Source organism: Piliocolobus tephrosceles, chromosome 6 (genome assembly GCF_002776525.5).
Source record: "Piliocolobus tephrosceles isolate RC106 chromosome 6, ASM277652v3, whole genome shotgun sequence".
Lineage (NCBI taxonomy): Eukaryota > Metazoa > Chordata > Mammalia > Primates > Cercopithecidae > Piliocolobus > Piliocolobus tephrosceles.
This window is the reverse complement of record NC_045439.1, coordinates 123679601-123701210: the sequence shown is the minus strand read 5'-3', so window position 1 is coordinate 123701210 and position 21610 is coordinate 123679601. Positions and strand designations below refer to the sequence as shown.

General features: G+C 46.3%; 1 protein-coding gene across 1 annotated transcript; it reads left to right on the top strand.

Annotated features, from left to right (window-relative positions):
* Positions 1-7198: 7198 nt before the first annotated feature.
* On the top strand, positions 7199-21314 carry ABHD4 (abhydrolase domain containing 4). Its single transcript, XM_023230384.1, has 7 exons — positions 7199-7303; positions 10943-11031; positions 12667-13039; positions 13202-13356; positions 15377-15488; positions 18679-18865; positions 19831-21314. The coding sequence occupies exons 1-7, from the start codon at positions 7281-7283 to the stop codon at positions 19918-19920; spliced, it is 1029 nt and encodes a 342-aa protein (XP_023086152.1). The 5' UTR covers positions 7199-7280; the 3' UTR covers positions 19921-21314.
* The last annotated feature ends 296 nt before the right edge of the window (positions 21315-21610 follow it).

The following is a 21610-nucleotide window of genomic DNA, read 5'->3' as shown; positions in this document are numbered from 1 at the left end:
TACTTAAGTTCTAGAAATAAGAGAAATAACCTAAGAAACCTTTACAGTCTATTTGAAGAGATAGATTTATATTCATACCCATGGAGATATTGTGCAGCTATCTGAACATAAGTTCAGCCTAAACCTATGTTGCCGAGAAGGAAAAAAAAAAAAAGAGTGGATAACAAGCGGGTTCCTATTTCAATATAATATGGCAGGAAGCATAAATTTCTCTGACAAGTTGAACCTTTCTCTCTGCCTCATCAACAAGTAGGAGGGTAGCTTCCTCACGAATATTCAACTTCAAACTTTACAGGCTAGGCTGATGCTTTTTAATCATTCAGGTGTGGATTCTTCAGGGAGTTTCTGTTCCATCAGCCAGGCTCCTTCCAGCGGTTTCTCCCTTATGTTTTGTCTGCTTTTGATCTCTGTCAACTATCATCATTAAGATCTCCCCAGGAACTCTCACAGGAAAGAAGAAGAAGAGATGAAAAACATCAAATGCACTTATTGAATGCATTTGTTTCTGAGACCTGCTAGTCACACCAATATATTACACTAGGGCTTTTCTGAACTACTTAAAACAGCAAGAAAAGGCCTATTTGGTTTATGATTCTATAATCATTGAAACATTTTTAACTGATTTTAATTTCAATAGGAAATTGCTAACACTAGTGTTGATTTCAATTAGCTTAAATCAGAATATTAATATAGTTAAAAATTCTTGTCCAGAATAGTGGATAAGAGTGCAAGCTCTAGAATCAGACAATCCTAGGTTTGAACCTTGATTCTGCTGTTTACTAGTTGTCTAATCTGGAATAAGTTATTCAGTCTGACAGTCTCATTTTCCTTTTCTATGAAACGGAAATAATACCTGTCTCATTGAAATGATGTGAGGATTAAATGAGATAATGTTAAGCATTAAGCACTTAGCATAGTGTTTGGCAGACAGTAAATGTTCAGTAAATGTTTGCTCTTATTAACTATCATTAATCCTAGTAATTAGCCATGTCTGCTTCTCCTATTTCTCTGAATGATTAAAAGTTGGCCAAACTACAGTGCCCCCAATAATTTGGGTATGCAAAAGATAGCACTGGAGGGACTGCAACTCAAATGGCTCTTAAAGAGCAGATCTAATTTATAAGCTGAAACTGAAGTCAGAGTATACTTTAGGGGTTTCATTACTAAAATACTCAATATCATAAAACAATGGAAGAGTGGAGGAACAAGAGGGTTCCCTTAAGGGCAAAGTCCATGATTTTACATCATTCATCTCTCTACAAAAAGAAATCACATTATTTACCAAAAGAAACACAAATCCTCCAAAGTTTAAGTAGAAAATGACTCTTCTAAAGGAAATCTCCGCATGGAAAAGAATGTCTTTTCCAATTCCTTTCCCTTGTGTTGTCACTTTTGCCTTAAGATTCCCCCCTTTGCTTCTGTTTACTACTATTGCATATATCACCTCTACCTTTTAAACTTTGGCCCCAGCGTGACCAAAACCCCCTCTCCTTGTTTCCTAATAGAACAGATAAAACAGGTTATTATTTTCAAAAATAAAAATGTAAGGAGAATCAAGTTGCAAACAGCACAAAGTCAACTTTTTGAAGTATCGAATTTCTGATCAAGTCCTAGTAAAGCAGTAAATATCTTCAGTGAACCCATATCCCTTCATCCTTTCAGTTTCTGATGAAGTGGAACAAATTTTCAGCTCCTTTGTCTGGTTTCCCTCCCTCCTAGCTGTTTGGGAGTCCAACAAAAACCTCAGTTTTGCCCCCTTGCTGGCACCCAAAAGTGAGTCCACCATATTGTCCTTTCCAAGAAGAGATCACTCACCACAACAGGGGGCTGAAATCATCAGTGCCTGAGCAACACTGTGCAATAGAATTTTCTGTGATAATGTCTCTGCACTGCTCAGTATAGTAACTGCTAGACATATGTGGCTATTGAGCACTTAAACTACAGTTAGTGTTGTAACTCAAATGCAGGTTCAGTCTCTCGCTGCTTGCAGAGTCCACTTAACAAGAGTGAGATCTGGTATAAAGAAAATGATATTTTATTCCAAAGCTACCTTAGGGGAGGAAGTATAGGTTTTCTGCCTTAAGGGTACCACTTCACTTTTGGAGCAGAAAGAGGGTGCTTTTGAAATGGGGCCTGGAATACTGGCATGAATGGCACACAGGGGAGGAAGCAAGCAGTTGAGGGGTCTGCATACTACCTTCACTGCCTTATCTACTGGACGGTGACTGCTGGTGCCTTTTGTGGGCAGGACTTGGTTGTAAAAGTGGCCAAAACTCTCCAGGTAAGAGAAAGCTTTGTAGCAGGCATACTTTGGGTTGTAGATGGACTGTTGTCTCTCAAGGCAACCTCCCGGTGGGTGAGAGTTCCTCTCTGGAGCTTCTAAGTACATAGTTAGATGAACCTGCCCCATAGGGAGTGTCTGGTAAAGAGGAGGTAAAAGGCTACAGTTGCATTTCTAAAGAGCTAAGGAAGAAGTGAGGAGAAGGGGGAAAAGAAGAGAGATTTTTTAAAAAAATCATTAAACTATCTCTTAGAAAAATGGGGATACTTGGTTACAATGTGACTAAGGAAATTTTATTTGGCTTTTATTTAAATCTAAGTAGCCACTTGTGGCTAGTGGCTGTCATTGGACATAGCAACTTATGAGCTATTCCACGCATTTCTATGTTCAATCAAAGAGATATGCCTTGTTCATAGTTCATTCAAATGGCAGTGATACCCATTTGAAACAAAAGAATGATCTATAGCTGCCAGGCCTGAGCTATCAGTTTATCAGCCCCACCTATTTTTGGAATACTTAATGATGACTTACAGTCATAGAAAGAGGGTTTGTAACCTCCCAAGGAGTTCACTTTGCCCGCTGCCTAGACAGAGCCGGTTCATCAAGACTGAGCAATTAGAATGAAAAAAGAGTAATTCATGCAGAGCCACCTGTGCAGGAGACCGAAGTTTTATTATTACTCAAATCAGTCTCCCCAAGCGTTTTGGGATCAGAGTTTTTAAGGACAACTTGGTTGGGGGAAGCCAGTGAACCAGGAGTCCTGATGGTCAGGGATGAAATAATAAGGAATCGAGGCTGTCTTCTTGCACTGAGTTCCTGGATGGGGGCGCCACAAGATCAGATGAGTCAGTTCATCGATCTGAGTGGTACCAGCTGATCCATCAAGTGCAGGGACTGCAAAATATCTCAAGCACTGATCTTAGGAGCAGTCCAGGGAGGGTCAGAATCTTGTAGTCTCCAGCTGCATGACTCCCAAACCATAATTTCCAATCTTATGACTAATGTTAGTCCTACAAAGGCAATCTAGTCCCCAGGCAACAAGGATGTCTGCCCTGGGAAAGGGCTGTTATCTGTCACAAATCACAAACTATAAGTTTCTCCAAAGTTAGTTCAGCCTATGCCCGGGAATGAACAAGGACAGCCTGGTTAGAAGCGAGATGGAGTCGGTTAACTTAGATCTCTTTCACTGTCTCAGTCATAATTTTGCAAAGCTGGTTTCAGATTTGTCAAATTAATTTCCATCCACACTTGTTGGAGTCTCATACTTGCTCATGGTGTGCTTTGTCCTGATGATAAGTAGAAAAAGAATAACTTCATTTTCTCCCCAGAGGCCTGCTTAGAGTAGGCTCCGAGAGTCCTCTTTACTCTGTATAATTCTAGTAGATCTATCCCAATCCTGAGATATATCAGCACTGGGGATACCTTAAAAACTGCAGTAACTTTGGTTATTAAAGGCATTTACCATCCATTCAAGTTTCCTACTTCCAAGAAACCTCTACTTTAAAGCTGATTTCACACATGAAAACAAAATACGAACACTTCTCTGCACTGCCTCCTGAGAAATGGTCTAGAGAGCTCTAATACCAGTTCATGTGCAGTTGTCCTTGCCTCAAAAAAATCTCACAACTTACAGGTTTTCAGAAAAGTGGGAGATTTTATTGTCCTGTCTGGGAGTGATACAGTATGGAATTTCCTATTTGGTACAATTTAGAATGCAGCTCCCAAAGCCTTTGACACTTAGCATATTGTTTCATAGGTAATTGTGTATGCTTCTGCCTCTTCACTAGCCTTTTCTTCATTTACCCAACAAATATTGAGTGCCTACTCTGCTACACCTTGTTCTAGGTGTTGGGAGCACAGCAGATTACAAGACAGAGAGGGTCCCCCAGGAAATTTAGTCTCTAATGGAGGGAAACTGATAATAAATGAGTAAAAACAATCCAAGATAATTTCAGTAATGTTATGTGTTATGAAGAAAATAAAAATAGGGTAATGTGACAGAGTGGCGGGGGGGCTCTCTTTAGATCCTGTGGTCAAGAAATGCCTTAGATGAGGGCAAGTTTGAGCTGAGCTCTGAATACAAAGTTACCAGCTCTGCAAAGCCAAGAACAGCCTAGGGTAGCAACAGCTAGAAAGTCTGTGTTCACCACTAGAGCAGGTTATTTATTTCCTTTTGATAACTGCTTTTTTCTTTTCTTTTTTTAGAGACAGAGTCTGACTCTCACCTAGGCTGGAGTGCAGTGGTGGGATCATAGCTCACTGTAACCTCTAATTCCTAGACTCAAGTGATCCTCCTGCCTCACCCTTCCGAGTAGCTGTTGCTATTGGCATGCATTGCCATGCCCAGCTAATTTTTTTCATTTTTGTAGAGACAGAGTCTTACTATGATGCACAGGCTGAATAACTGTATTTTTAGTGCTCAACATAATTCTTGGCATTGAATAATAGCAACAACAAAAATAAGGAATATTCGTAGCACAAGTAAGTGTACCACATATTTATTTGAATTATCTTGGTTAGTTCTCACAAGATACAAGCCAGAGGAAGAAATTAAGAGATGCTAAACAACTTGGCCAAGGATTTACAATGGATAAGTGGCAAAGCAAATACTGACCTTAACCAGGCTTCTGACTCCAGAATCTATACTTCTAACTAACAAGTGAGTCTCATGGAACACCAGTATCTGCGGTGCTTCCTAAAAATGCAGCTTTCTAGCCAGACAACTGAATCCGAATCTCAGAGGGTAGGGACTAGAAATCTGAATTTTTTTTTTCTAAGATGGAGTCTTGCTCTGTCCCCCAGGCTGGAGTACAATGGCATGATCTCGGCTCACTGCAACCTCTTCTTCCGAGGTTCAAGCAATTCTCCTGCCTCAGCCTCCTGAGTAGCTGGGATTCCAGGCACGTGCCACCACACCTGGCTAATTTTTGTATTCTTAGTAGAGATGGGGTTTCACCATGTTGGCAAGGCTGGTCTCGAACTCTTGACCTCGTGATCTGCCTGCCTCGGTCTCCCAAAGTGCTGGGATTACGGGCGTGAGCCACAGCACCCAGCCCAGAAATCTGAGTTTCTGATAAATCCACTAGACGATTGCATACTGAAGTTTAGAACCACTGTGCTTTGTTGAAAGGTTGAATGAAGCCAAGTTTGTTGGCTCACCCCGGTAATCCCAGCACTTTGAGAGCCCAAGGCGGAAGGATAGCTTGAGCCAAGGAGTTTGAGACCAGCCTGGGCAAAACAACAAGACCGCATCTTTACAAAAACTAAAAAAAAAAAATTAGCTGGGCACCTGTAGTCTTAGTTGCTTAGAAGGCTAATGCAAGAGGACCCCTTGAGCCCAGGAGTTCAAGGCTGCAGTGAGCCATGATCATGGCACTGCATTCCTGTTTGGGCAACAGTGAGAATCGGTCTCAAAAAAAAAAAAAAAAAAAGGTTGCATGAAAGAGACAAGTCCTCTGCTAGTTGTACTGCTTTGCACCACATCTGGCAAATTCCTAAGCCCCTAAACTCTATAAATGCTGGTTCTCCTAAATGTTAAGTCTTTATAATTATCAGCTTAACACTGTGTTGCAACAAAGAAAAAATCTCAGAATCGTCTGGGTCCTGCAGGAAGGCTAAAGAAAACTGCCTTGATAAACCCCTGTGCACCAGCATTCTCTCACCCATCCTCCACCACTCCCCAGCCTGGTTGGTTGGTTGGTTGGTTTGTTTGTTTGCTTGTTTGTTTGCTTTCGTTTTTGTTTTTTGAGACGGAGTTTCACTCTATCACCCAGACTGGAGTGCAGTGGCACAATCTTGGCTCACTGCAACCTCTGCCTCCTGGATTTGAGCAATTCTCCTGTCGCAACCTCCCCAGTAGCTAGGATTACAGGTGCCTGCCACCACACCCGGCTAATTTTTTGTATTTTTAGTAGAGATGGGGTTTTACCATGTTGGCCAGGCTGGTCTCGAACTCCTGACTGCAAGTGATCCACCCACCTTGGCCTCCCAAGGTGCAGGGATTACAGTCATGAGCCACCGTGCCCTACCCCTAGTCTGGTTTTAACTAAGGGGGTGATCTGAAATCTGACAGTTCCAGGGAGGTCAGGCCCTGTTTACCAGTGCAAGCAAGTTCTGCAGCCAGCCCCAAGATTTAGCTCCTCTGCTGAGCAAACTGAAGTGTGCTCAGGACCTTGGGCCAAGCCAGCCTTATCTCCCTGTCCCCACACTTACATACCTAAAGCAGACCTAGCCTTATGGGTGAGTCCTTCAACTGTTATCCTCCAAACTGAGGGTGACCTGGAGTTGAGCTGTGTTTTCCCTGGAAAATAGGTTGGGGTCAGATTCAACTCCAGAGCAGAGATATGCCCATTTTTGCAGATGTCATATAGGTTTAGGTTTACCAGAGAAAATACAGGATGCCTACTTATGTCCTAAATATTGCATGGCCCATACTTATTCTAAAAAATTATTTGCTTTATTTAAATCTAGAATTTACATTTAACTAGGTGTCCTGTATTTTAGTTTCAAAATCTGGCATCCAGGCCCTTTGTAGGAGCATTCAACCAATGGTGGTGTCTCCACAAACATTTAAGCCTCTTATTAGAAGGAACATTAACAAGAGTCGATTTCAGGAGGACACAGTTATAATAGGAAGCCCAAAGAGTGGGTGTGAGTGCAGGAGTATTCTATGACTTTTTAGTTATGAGAGAACGGAGGGCTGTTGGAGCTCCTGCAGGGACTCCCCCAAATGTGTGACCAGGATCATCATCCTATTCTGAGACCCTCAGAGACATCTCTGCCGGGACACATGCCAGTAATTGGAAACATAGCAAGGGCCCCAGTAGCTCAAACCAAGTTGTAGAGTTTGAGAGTCCCACCGGGCGGCCGCCCGCCCGCCCGCCGCGAGCCCTGCCCCCTGCGCGGCCACGCCCCCTTTTTACTAGCGGCCTCCCGGGTCAGCTGGTGCTGGCGTCAGGCGCTGGGCGGGCTCGCCAGGACCTGGCAGGGCTTGTTTACTATGGCCGATGATCTGGAGCAGCAGTGAGTTAATCCTGCCCTTTTCTCTCTTTCTGTCTGTCTCTCTGGGCCATGATCCTGGGACTGTCTGTGGCTGACAAACAGTTGTAGACACCTTCCCGCCCTTCCTTTTCCAGGTCGGCCTCCGGGGAGGGCGGGGGGTGGGTGCGTTGCTCGCTTTGCATTTGCCCAGAAGAGGCAGCGGCTGAGCCTGGGGAGCCATGGGAGACGCGCTTGCCCGCAGCCCGGGGATCCTGGCTTTCTACCTTAGTCCTCGCGAGTGCCCTTCATTCTCGTCTGGTCTCTGGAGAGATTCCGTGTTAATGTGTGAGATCCCCGAAAGCAAGCTTGTGGGACGCGGGTGCCGAGGTAGCAGCCAGGCGTGCTCGTCTCGACTTGCCCCAGAACGGGGGTCATGGGGATGGAGGGAGCCTCCTCCCTCCGCCCGGCAAGGAGAAGGTGTGGAGAGACTGGAGAGGTCTCCACCGCGCTGAAATTGGTGTGGAACAACGGGCTGGCAAGTTTCTTTAGCTGTCGCCCACCGAGACACGTAGCCGCATGTGATCCTAGTTGATAATGCTTTTAATAATCATAACAACATTTTTAATGCAATGGTTTCAGATTTAGAGCTATTGGGATTTGCTACCACTCTCTCAAGGGCATCAGGTTTGGGATACCACCTGTAGGTGGTGTGACTGGCAGTTCGCAATCTGAGAGGAGCAAGAAAAAGTTGCTACGAGAAGAATGACTCAGCTCCCAGCCGAGCCTTGGTTTCACCAGAACTGGGCCTTTCCTGGACCCTACTGGGTCCTGCAGAACTGGAAGTCCGGGAAACTAATTAACTTTATGACCATAATTAATAGCTTGCTGGGCTTGAAAGAAATGTCCAGGGGAATGTTTTACTTTCTAAGATGACTTTTCCAAAAGGAAATTTGCAATGCTTTAAAGGACTTAGGGAAGCAGAATATTAGAACTGGAGGACATGCAGGTAGTTCAGCTCCTTTTTACAAATGAAGAAGCTGGTGTCCATAGAAATTAGGAGACTTGCCCAAGATCACAGAGGTCTAGAACAGGATTCTCTCCCAGCACAGAACCCCTTGTGCTTCACCATCAAGTTGACAGAGACCATCCTAGCCAGGTTAAGTTCATGGCTGAATGTCTTTTCTGCTCCTTGCCTCAATTTCCCACCCCAGCCCTTACCTCCCCCATAGTTTTGAGCACATACAGTGTGCCAGACACCATTTCCAGTGCTTTACTTGTAACATGTTTGGTGAAGAAGGAAAGCAAAGTAATTCTCCCACCAAGGACTATCTGCTGAGCAGTCCGTGATGCTATTCCTTGGGTAGCGTTTCTCCTGAGCTCTGCTTTGGACAGTAACAGGACAATGTGGGATCCAGGTGTTATGATCTGACTTGTCACAGCCTGTGATTTGGAGAGAAAATTCGTCTCTTAAGGCTGGGAAAATCCTGTGATCTTGGTCCCCGTGCTTCAAGCCTACAAGGAATTCCAGTAGAATATTAAAAGGATTCTGAGTCTCCCTAGGATTAGATCGATTGATATTGACAACTCTCATCTGGCTAAAACCATTGATGTATCACTCCCAGTTGCAACCCCAGTTTTTCTTTCAAACTTCAAACATCCACTGAGAGTTGCTACTTGCAAAACACTGGGAATGTAGACAACTTGTGATTTAGCTGGGGGGAAGGAAAGTTTATTGGGAGTTTATCTTGTGCTAGGCATTATTCTATGTGCTTTAGATGCATTAGCCCATTTAATCTTTATAGCAACCCTATGAGGTAGATATTATTACCTCCCTTTTAAAGATGAGGAAGCTGTGACACAGAAAAGCTAAATAATGTGCCCATAGTCACATTGCTGGTAAATGACAGTGCTAAAATTGGAACTCTGGCCTTCTGAGTTTAGATCATACCTCCCTTGAGAAAACAGACATAAGTGTAAAAATGTGACTAAGTTCTGTGAATATTTGTATATGACCTTGAAAAGCTGAGGCTTGAAGGTTTAGGGAGAGAAACCTGGATCTGAGATAAGGGGTTCTAGTTCTGGTTCTTTTTTCTAACTTGTACGACCTCTTTGGGCATCAGTTTGCTCATCTGTGAAATACAGAGGCTAGACTAGATGATTCCTAAGGAAACATCCTAATCTAAAATTCTGTGCTTCAAATGATGTATCAGGATGCCCAGTGTGTGCCAAGGGGATTTGGTAATTGTTCCCCTCATTCCCCCTTAGAGTGCCCTACCTTGAGTATGCCAGTGTTCACAGGCCCTTCCTATAGCTGTAGATGTCTGTCCTGTAACTCAGGCAGAGTTCAAGAAAAGAGAAATGTCATATACGGTTAGCAAGGAATAATACAAACTGTCATTCATTGAGCATCTCATTTGTACTGGGCAACTTACAAGTGTCCTTACATGTATAGATGCTCAAAGACAGGTTATTTAATGGGCCAAAGCCATTCTGCTCACCAATGATAACACCATGATTCAGGTCCAGGAGATGTGTGTGTGTGTGTGTGTGTGTGTGTGTGTGTGGTAATTCCAAAGCTGGTGCTTTTAACCTCTACCTTGCAATGACTTAAGGTCACTGGGTGTGAAGGAGAAAGCAAGATGAGTTATCTGTTTTACTGCATGTCATGGGAGGTGAGGACATAGGTGAGCTTTCTACTCATTTTACAATCTAGAAAATAAGACCAGAGGGAGCCTGTGTCCTGTCAGTGAACCATAACAGAACTTGAATCCAGGTCTCTCACCTCCTCCTCCCTGCCTAACCCATCTCCATGGGTTGGACTGATTGATTACCTGAGAGATCAGTTGGGCACAACACAGTATTCCGCACTTTAGGGGCTTGGAAGAGGGCGCACATAAACACCAAGCAGTGTCCTGCAGTAGGGGAGATGGCATGGGAATGTGTCCTGCTGTTAAGAAACAGCTAGTACTAGGCCGGGCGCGGTGGCTCAAGCCTGTAATCCCAGCACTTTGGGAGGCCGAGACGGGCGGATCACGAGGTCAGGAGATCGAGACCATCCTGGCTAACACGGTGAAACCCCGTCTCTACTAAAAATACAAAAACTAGCCGGGCGAGGTGGCAGGCGCCTGTAGTCCCAGCTACTCCGGAGGCTAAGGCAGGAGAATGGCATAAACCCGGGAGGCAGAGCTTGCAGTGAGCTGAGATCCGGCCACTGCACTCCAGTCCGGGCGACAGAGCGAGACTCCGTCTCAAAAAAAAAAAAAAAAAAAAAAAAAAAGAAACAGCTAGTACTGGGGACAGCAAAGGATAACTGAAACATTAGTTAAAAGATGCTTCTCCCTTTAATCTCCTTGAACATAAATTATGATAATCAGTAACTAAGAGAAATTAGAAAGCTGTAGTGAGATAATAAATGTGACAGAGCTTTGTTAACTGTAAAGTATTGTATACAGGATGTTCTGAATATCTATTGAAACAAGGGGCATGTTGTTCATATCCATTTACCAAAAAGAAACAGTCTATCAGGCAGCTAGGGAACTGCTGGCTGCCATGGTGGGGAGGTCTCCCAAGGCTAGGGAACACCCTGCCTCCTGAGAACCCTTTTGTAACTCTCAGCAAGGTTAAGAGCATCAATGTTTCTTTCCATTGTTGCCAATGAGTGTCTCTGTCTCCTTCTCCCAGGCCTCAAGGCTGGCTGAGTAGCTGGCTGCCCACGTGGCGCCCCACTTCAATGTCTCAGCTGAAGAATGTGGAAGCCAGGATCCTCCAGTGTAAGTAGAGTGGACAGCTTGTCCCACCTCCCTCATGGGGCCCAGGAAGGATTCAGGATCTTCCCAGAGCCTGCTACATTGAGCCCACTGATTCCTAATTAACAGTGTGTATGGAGTGGGAGGAAAGGATGTCAGTTGTGTGAGGGAAGAGGTGCATACAGAAGGCACCATATCCAATGATGGTGCTTCCTCAACATCTCCCTAGCCATGTGAATGGTTCCTGTCACTTCCTGCAACTTTACGTCAAAACCTATGCCAGTGCTAGCTAACATACACAAACACATACATTCTCCCGTTCCTCCTTCCTTCTACCCCACTTCTCTCTTCCTCCTTCTCTCCTCTCTTCTCACCACACAAGTACTTCTTAGATTTACCACCTGCAGACCCTCAGACCAACAATCTTGCATTCTCTGATATTACTATTCCTGCGTTCTACCTGGTTTTGCCCCCCACCGCACCCCCCATCTGGTTACCACAGTAGTTGGTGATTTGCAGACCAGCTGTCATCAGCACTGTTATATTGCAGCAGGGCATCCCACTAGCAGCAGCAACCACTCGCTCAAACAAGCCCCTCAAGCCACTTCTTCCCATATTTCCCATATGATCTTTTCCACTACACCCCTACTGCCCCAGCCGTAGCTACCCTTTCTCTTCTGGGCCCGAGTAAGTGCAGACAAACAGCAGCCAGCGCTTTCAAGCCTCTGTCCAGGATCCAGGCTGCTTCACCCAGGCAGCTCTGCCCAGGAGACTGCTGTCACACCAGCAGAATAAGCACTGCCCCACCTCCGTCTCTCACCTGAGGCTCAGTCCACACCCATCACCCCCTCCAACTGGCTGGACCACAGTTCTGTCCATCCATCAAGCCCCAAGCACACACAGGTTCAAGAGCAATGGATGCAAGAGCTCTGCGTGGTTGGTGGTGTCACTACCACCCTGGGCCTAAAGGGAGCTGGGCACACTGTTTCAAGGGTTAAGACGGTCCCGCTTATTACATACAGACTAAATGATCTACAAATGTGATTGGAATTGAATTCTTTAGAGTGTGTAGTGTTAAAGAAAAAGTGATTCTGACAGATTAAATCAGTAAAGATCATTCAAGACTATTGCAATAGAGGAGAGAGATCAGGCTCAGCTCTTGAATACAGTAAGGACTAGTAGGGATTTATAACCAAGCAGCAGGGTGAGGGGGGTCAGTGGATAGACAATTACTGAGGAAATATCAAAGATAAGGGGAGTTCTTTTCAAACCAGTTTAACAGAATCATTGCTGAAGGGAAGGTCAAAGGTGAGGGATGAGGAACTTGATCAGATATGAAGGAATTCTTACTAACTGACGTAGTATGACTTACTAATCCTGACTTAGCAGGATTCTTGCTAAGACTGAGCTAAACATTTGGAAGACAGGGCAGGGGCCAAGGTCAAAGCCTGGTCAAGAAGAGGGCTCAGAAAGGCTTGCCTAAAGTTTGGTTCAGGAGAGAGTCGTTTTCAGTGGTCAGAGGGTTGTGAAAGGAAGGAGCTGAGGGAAACTGGGGAGGGTTGGGGAAGGGAGAGATGTGAAGAGTGGTAGTCCAGGCAAAATGATGATACTGTCAGGAAACAGACTTGTTGACTTGCCATGGGATTCTTTCCTCCCCAGGTCTCCAGAATAAGTTCCTGGCCAGATATGTGTCCCTCCCAAACCAGAATAAGATATGGACGGTGACTGTGAGCCCGGAGCAAAAGGACCGCACCCCACTGGTGATGGTGCACGGCTTTGGGGGCGGTGTGGGCCTCTGGATCCTCAACATGGACTCACTGAGTGCCCGCCGCACACTGCACACCTTTGATCTGCTTGGCTTTGGGCGAAGCTCAAGGCCAGCATTCCCGAGGGACCCAGAGGGGGCTGAGGATGAGTTTGTGACATCAATAGAGACATGGCGGGAGACCATGGGGATCCCCAGCATGATCCTCCTGGGGCACAGTTTGGGAGGATTCCTGGCCACTTCTTACTCAATCAAGTACCCTGAGAGGTAATAAGGAGATGCCTCCATCCCTCGTGACCTAATTCCTGACCTTAATGGGAACTTTCCAGTATTCGTTTCCAAAGTTCTCTCATTCCCAGGTGATTTAAGGGGCTATGGCACCTACCGGAGAATATAATGTGTCTTCTCCTCTTTCTGCCTTTAACATAGAGTTAAACACCTCATCCTGGTGGACCCATGGGGCTTTCCCCTCCGACCAACTAACCCCAGTGAGATCCGTGCACCCCCAACCTGGGTCAAAGCCGTGGCATCTGTCCTAGGACGTTCCAATCCATTGGCTGTTCTTCGAGTAGCCGGGCCCTGGGGTGAGTAGCCTGTAGTATCTCCTTAAAGGAAGGCTGTAACGTTCTAGAAGCCCTACTGTGTCTTTCCCACTTATTCCTAAAAAGTGGGAATGGGCCTAGCCTTGTATTTAAAGCTGTTAATCTGAACCAGATCACTTTGTTCAAGGTTTGAGAAGTTTTTTGTTTTTTGTTTTTTATATTTTTTCCCTTCATCGGCATGGGAAAGCTTTTCCTATGCCAGGAACAGGTGGAGCAGAATAGCTACCAGAGTTTCACTCTGTCTCCCAGGCTGATGTGCAGTGGTGTGATCTCAGCTCACTGCAACCTCTGCCTCCCGGGTTCAAGCCATTCCCCTGCCTGAACCTCCTGAGTAGCTGGGACTGCAGGTGTACCCCATCACACCTGGCTACTTTTCATATTTTTAGTAGAGATGGGGTTTCACCATGTTGGCCAGGCTGGTCTTGAACTCCTGGCCTCTAGTGATCCATCCTCGTCAGCCTCCCAAAGTGCTGGGATTATGGGCGTGAGCCACCACACCCAATGTGTGTGAAATTTTATGAAAACCTGCTGGTGATTCATGCTCAGTAACCACTGAATCCTATCCCTGTGGTTCACGCAACACCTGCAGCAGGGAGAGGTCAGAACCAAAACCTCCAACATAACCCACAGTGGCAGGCAAGCCCCTCTGAACCATGCACTTGTCCAGGCAAGCACCACATCTTCACCTGCTCTGTGTCACCTAGCATTTAGTAACTGTCAGCAAATTCTGTCGGTAAAAGGGAGAAAAGGAGGTGGAGGACCATGGGGAGCCAGCCATAATGAATAGTGTCAGTATCTCCAGCCTTCTGACCTCACACTGCCAGCACCCTTCTCTGCTGGGGAGCTTTTTACTCTGATGACGGGAAAAGCAGATTCCGTTATGGAAAAGATTGATGACGCCCATCTTGTACTAATGGTTGTGATTACATAGTAATATTCAATAGCCAATTATTATGAGTTAATTGCTGATGGCTAAGTAAGAGTTATCTCTCTAGGTCCTTCAATAAAAACAGAATGATTCCAGATAAAGAAAAAAAGCATTCGAGTAGAAGATAGGAGTTTAGGAGTTCTGAGAGAGAGGGAGGACACCAAGACGCAGGTGCCAAAGGAGAGGAAGTGGGCAGAGGTTCCCAGCACTGTGGTCTCCAACAGACTCTATAGTCCTTTGCCAAAAAGAAGGCCTACTTGAGCTACTCTCCCTTCTTCTCACCTCTGGCCAGGCTCCTGCAGGAGCATCAGAGCTATCGTGGTTGTGGAAGTTGGCCCACAGCCATGAAGGACTATGCAACAGGGAGGGCCAGGCCCATGCAGATCCTCATGACACCCCCCACCCAGCCCCTTCTTACCCTCCCCTTGCTTCTCATAAACAGAGAGAAGACCAGAGAGAAAGAGAGAGATCAAAGATCAGAAATTGATCAGTAGACCCAATTTTTACAGTCTTGTTAGATGTGTGTATACCATAATGAGGTGAAAGGAACAGATTGTTGTGAAACAGTGCCTTGAATCTGAATCTGAGAGGTGTTTAGTTCACCTCTCCACATATTCTACTACAGGCTGAAAATGAGAGTGCTCTTGGGAGGTGGTCTAGTTCCATCTGCTGCCATCAGAAGATTAAAAGGCCATAAGGGTGTCTAGGAGAAAGAGAACATAGCTCAGGCTCTAAAAGAAGAGCATCTCAGCCATGGATTCTGATGGGGAGGGCTTGTGATTCTTGCAGGGATAGATCTTGGGACTTCATTGAGCTGAAAATAACCTGGCTCCTCAGTGATGTTAGACTGTCTCTAAATTCTTTGGTAATGAGCTGACTTTGTCATTTGAAGTCACCTGGACCTTGCCAGTAGATTCCTGCACTCTTTCTGCTGCTGTCATGTTAAATGAATAAAGCAAACAAATCCTTAGGAGAAATAAGATTTAGTTAAAGTTGTTAAAACATACACAGGCAGGAGTCTTCCCTGCCCCACCTCCCAAACTGGCCACTCTGTGTTTTTCTATCCCCTCCCAGGGCCTGGCCTGGTGCAGCGATTCCGGCCGGACTTCAAACGCAAGTTTGCAGACTTCTTTGAAGATGATACCATATCAGAGTATATCTACCACTGCAATGCACAGAATCCCAGGTGAGGGCAGCTCCCCAGGCTGGCTTGGGGCAGACAGTTGTTAGGAGAAAAAACTCTTAGCTGCTGGAGTTCTGGGCTTTATTTCTTCTTCAACAAAGCTCTGACTCAGGGAAACATAGGCACTAGCAAGCGAAACATAGGCACTAGCAAGCCTCATCATTTCCAGAGAGTTCCCCAGGGATAGACCCAAAGGAACATAGAAGATAATGGATTCATTAAACATGCTGCCCATCTCTAGAGGAAGGCCCTCCCTGTTCCCTACAGGTATGCAATTGGCCTGATAAGCAAGAGTCTGGAAAATACTAATATTTTAAAAGATGTTTTTAATGGAAAAGGTGATACAAACATGTTTTTTTTTTTCTTTTTTAGGTCAAAAATAATTAGCAAAAACATGATATTTTTCAAAAGGAAAAGAAGTCTTCTCCTGTCCCAGGCATATAGTCCCTAAATTTCCTTATTATTTCCTGTCTAAGATAGCACGTGTGCCATTTCTTCAGAGGGCCTCCATGTACAGATTCCTTTGTACACACGTGTGACTGTATCTGTTGAACACATTACTACAAATAGAATTTCTCAATGAAAGAGCATGCGTTTTAAAATTTAATTATGTGCCCTTGAAATGCCTTATCATTGGGACAGAAATTTCTTTGCATCTTTGGAAGATTAGGGGATGTCCTGAGAACTCTGAAAAGTTCCTATCTGGTGCTGCTTATTGACACAGCTGTCCCCACAAGCCTACCTCCCTGCAGTTTGGGCAGCGTGGATGGCAGGGCAGTCAGGGAGGCGATCCTCTTACGTGGAAGTGCCCTGTGACTGGCTGATACCACAAGGCCATGTTGGTGACACCCCGAGCTGCTGGGAGGCATCTCAGCAAAGGCAGGCTTACTGCCCTACCCCTTTCTAGGGCTGTCCAAGTCACTTGTTGTGAGCCCAAAGCCGTGAAAAAGGCAGAGATTTGCATTCCAGCAATACTGTCTGAACATTAACCTCAAATCTAGATAGCTGTTGGGCAGTGTGTGAGCTGTCTGTCCAGCATTCCACATGAGCTCAGCTAATTGAAGAACCCTGATCAAACAGTATTATAGAAACTCCCAGCTCAGCAGTCACATCAGGTTCCCCTGTCTTCCTGCCCTTGGCCCTTCTCTTAGCCCCCATGGGCTCAGTGCCCATCTCATACCCACCTGAGGCCCCACAGGCCCAGCCCTAGCCCTTTCCCCATCCCAGACCTAGTTCTGTATAATGTCCTCCCAACCTAAGCCACAGAGTATATAACTCTGCAATTCATTTGTGTCCCAGAGGAAGCAAAGGTGACATCAGTGACAACCAGTTCCCTCACCCACAAACACAATCACTCAATTTTGTAACTTCCTGAGTTTTTTGACTTTGTAACCCTGACAAGCTCATGGTAACACTTATCATTTCCTTGGAAAACATGAAATTTGACCAACGTGTTTAAGGGTATCTACTTCACCTCACCTAAACTTAGGGGCTTTGTACATATTTTTATTTTCCTAATGATGTCCTAGTGAAGTAGGTATAATACTCTATATTTATAGATGAGGAAATTAAAGTATATTCTGGTTGCATGACTTGCTAAGGAAACACAGCCGAGGATTTGAATTCATTTGACTCCAAATTCCATGCTTTTTCAGCTATGTTGCAATATCTTAAGGAAAAATTATCTGTTTCTGGTGGCCTGGGCAGAACTCAGGTTCCCGTTCATCTGTACATGTAAAAGAGGATGGAGATCTAACAGTACTAAACAGGCCAAGCCTAGGAGGCAGCAGTGTCCCCAACCTGCCCTATCTCTAGCAGAAGCTGCAGACCAGCCTAGAAAGCTGGCTCTGTCCCAGCCTTGTGGACACCTCATGATACGGCCTCAATTCATTCTGCCTGAGCAAATGACCAGGGGATGAAATAGATTACATTGGCATTTATTGCTTCTTGCTTAACAGAAACTGCTGCTCCCCTAGTCCTTGGAAGACTGATTTTTAATTCCAGAGTCTTCTCAGGAAGCCCTTTTTACTACTATAGTACTCACTTACAAGCGTTCACCTCAGATGAACTTCTGACCGTCTCTCTAGACCCCCAACAGGCTAAATCCCCAGTCTGTGTTTTCATAGCACCCAACCACCTTTTCACCCTTCTGGGGAAATTTTAAGTTGTATTTGTTTGTTTGTTTGTTTTTGAGATGGAGTTTTGCTCATTGTCCAGGCTGGAGTGCAATGGCACAATCTCAGCTTAATGAAACCTCTGCCTCCCAGGTTCAAGCGATTCTCCTGCCTCAGTCTCCCAAGTAGCTGGGATTGCTGGCATGCACCGCCACGCCCAGCTAATTTTGTATTTTTGGTAGAGATGGGGTTTCACCATGTTGGCCAGGCTTGTCTCGAACTCCCGACCTCAGGTGATCCGCCCACCTTGGCCTCCCAAAGTGCTGGGATTTTAGGCATGAACCTCTGTGTCCAGCTGTTTGTTTTTTTGAGACGGAGTCTCACTGTATCGCCCAGGCTAGAGTGCAGTGGCATGATCTTGGCTCACTGCAACCTCTGTCTCCCAGGCTCAAGCAATTCTCCTGCCTCAGCCTCCTGAGTAGCTAGGATTACAGGAGCGCAACACCACGCCCCACTAATTTTTGCATTTTCAGTAGCGATAGGGTCTCACCGTGTTGACCAGCCTGGTCTTAAACTCCTGACCTCAAATGATCCGCCCGCCTCGGCCTCCCAAAGTGCTGGGATTACAGGTGTGAACCACTGCGCCCAGCCCAAGAAATTTTAAATTAAATAACAATTAATCATATGATTATTTATTTAGTGCCTACCTCCCTAACACAGGAGCTAAAGTGTGTGAGCTCCAGGAGGGGCAACACCCTACTTTTCTTGTTCATGTGTCCCCTTTCCCAGCCCAGGGCATGACAGATAATATTTGTTGAGCCAATAATAACCCATTTCATTCTCAGATTCTTGGACAGTTTGTACTGTCATGGGGTTGTTCATAAGTGTTCCTCTGAACTCTTCTGTGATAGGAGGCCTCTGGAATTTTGGTCATCTGCTAATCTTACCAATATTTAATGAGCCCAGTGTGAGGCTTTCACAGGAATACAAAGATGACTAAGATTCTGCCTCAGTCTCTGAAGAAACCAACAAGTTGACATATTCTGCTGTGAAGTTTATTGCTGTTTTGCTTCTGACAGTGGTGAGACGGCATTCAAAGCCATGATGGAGTCCTTTGGCTGGGCCCGGCGCCCTATGCTGGAGCGAATTCACTTGATTCGAAAAGATGTGCCCATCACCATGATCTATGGGTCCAACACCTGGATAGATACCAGTACGGGAAAAAAGGTGAAGATGCAGCGGCCAGATTCCTATGTCCGAGACATGGTATGTTGCACCACCCAAGGAGTGGAAATGATGACTGAGAGTCAATCAGCTCTCAACCCTGGGGTAGAGAAGGGTGATCAAGAAGAAAGAGGAATGGACAGACTGAGATAGGGCAGTAGATTTGAGAAGTTTGAAAACTCTCTTTGTAGTATCTTTTTTTTTTTTTTTTTTTTTGATAATGCAGTCTTGCTTTTGTTGCCCAGGTTGGAGTGCAATGATACAATCTCAGCTTACCGCAACCTCCACCTCCCAGGTTGAAACGATTCTCCTGCCTCAGCCTCCTGAGTAGCTGGGATTATAGGCATGCACCACCACACCCAGATAATTTTGTACTTTTAGTAGAGACGAGGTTTCTCCATGTTGGTCAGGCTGGTCTCGAACTCCCGACCTCAGGTGATCTGCCCGCCTCGGCCTCCCAAAGTGCTGGGATTGTAATATCTTAATTAGGAGCTTCCTACTTTTAGCCAGTTCAGCTAAAAGGCTGGTTGTTGTTTAGCAGCCAGGTACCTGCTGCTACTCCAGCCCCCATGAAGTTCGTACCCCAAAACCAGAGCATGGGCAGTAGAGTGAATAGTAGAGGCTGCCATGAAGCCTCCCCACCACACCTCCTCCCCTTTTTTCTTAGCCCTCTCCACCATGTGCCAATGAGTGTGCTTAATGAGGCTGGGTGCCAACCATGGGCCCGGGTTTACTGGACCTTTGGATTAAATGAGCAGATCAGTGGTGGGGCTAACATGGAAGGAAAGACATAGTGAATGCTCATCAAATAGGTAGAATGGGATATTGGGATTCATTGGCTGTCAAAGGAAAATACCAAGATCCAAGCGAGAAAAGTGGTGCATTATTTCTGACAAGAACTGGTGGGTGGCAGGCAAGCAAGTCTAAGGGGAAAATAAATAGTGTGAAGGCTTCCCAGTGCCAGGAAATAAAGGGCCATCCCACCCGGGCGGGTCGTCTCTCCACAGGAGATTGAGGGTGCATCTCACCACGTCTATGCTGACCAGCCACACATCTTCAACGCTGTGGTGGAGGAGATCTGCGACTCAGTTGATTGAGCCACTCTCTGAAGAGGAAGAGGAGAAAGCCAGAGAGTCACTCTTGCCTCCCTGTCTGCTTACTCACCCACTCTGTCCTTTCCCCACCAACTAACATGTGCCAGCCAGGCAGAGTCTTGGGCTGTTCCCAGAATAGGACTACAGTGAAAAGAACACTCTTGATCCCACACTGAAGGCTGAAGGCAGAAGCCGCAAGAGGCCTTGAGTGCCACCCCCAGGGAAGAGCATAAAGGGTTGCACAATGTCACCCATCCACTCCTTGCCAAGTGTTACCCAGATGGTGGAGGATGTGAAGGGATTGCACCGAGCCACATTCGCTCTCTCTGCAGCCTTTCTTCCTCTGGGCAAAGAAGGGCTTCCAGTGACCTTTCCTAGCTCTGCAGTGTTTGTGGGGATAGGTTCCATGCAAGAACACCTTCCTCCTCCATGCCCCACTTCACCTCATCCCATACCAGTTCCATCCAGGGTCTGGTTAACTGCCAAGAGCAGGTCCTGGAGTTCCCTTCACCTGCAGAGTCCTTTTCATGACCTAGAATGTCTTGTTCAAAGCCCTCATTGACAGAGGAGGAAACAGGCCAAGGCAGGACATGGCTGGACCATGGTGATACAGCTCTGTGTGATTCAAGTTCTGGCTAGAGCCCAGGTCTGCCGGCACCCTGTGCTTGTTGCACACTTGATTTGCTAAGGCTCGAGACAGGCACCATTGCCAAGGGGCTGGTCCTGGTCACCGGCTGAGGATAAGCCCGTCCCTGCCCCACATTCTAGCCCCACTATGTGGGGGTGCTGTTGTCCTGCCTGTGTCTCATCCCTGGCTGCCTAAGCTAGGGACACTCAAGTGCTTCCTTCCTTGCCCCATCTTCCTCCCAACAGGAGGCCTCTGAGCCTCCCCTGTGCCTTGGGCCCTGACGCCCCACATGTAGTATAGAGCAAAGGTGGCTCCTGGTGAAGAAAGGGTGGAAAGGCCCTTCAGCCCCAGGGCCATGTCTGGGTTCTCCATGCCCATCTGTCCCTGCAGTTCCTCTACCTGCCCCCAGAGCTGAGGCCATCTGCAAGCCCCTGCCCATGGCCCAACGGGGAGCCTCCAGCCACCAGTTCCCTGTCCTTATCAGCCACTGGGTGGTTCCCACTGCATGACCCTCTATCCCTCCCATCTGTCCCCGTGGCTTCCAGCTCAATCCACCCCCGACCCACCTGTCAGCCTTCTCCCAGGGAGCTGTTTCAGGGGTTCTGGGCAGTAGGCTGGCCCTGGCCTCAGAACCTGGCAGCTCCCGCCTGCTCCTTCACTTTTGTAAAACCAACCCTGTCACCAGAATGGCATTAACTCCTGGTGCTTTGTACTACTGGTCCAGCTGCCCTGGGCTCCTTTTCTATATTAATAAACAAATGAGTAAAAACTGCCGGTGGCGATGATGTTTAAAATTGCTCTGACGAGCACTGGTGGTGCTGAATTCACAACAGCCTGTGTGATGCCTGAGAGAAGGGAGTCCTGAGGGTTGCTTGCCTACCCATGACTCCTTCTCCTTTTAGTGTGGCATTTGCCCGCTAGACCCAGCCAGAGTCAAAGTCAGCACAGGCCCTCTCAGCCAACCACTGATGACAAATGAGGAGTCGAAATCCAGAGTGTGGATGGGCCAAGCCCCAGTTCACAGGAGAGAGGTGGAGCTTAGTACTTCCTGCTGCCCATTAAGCA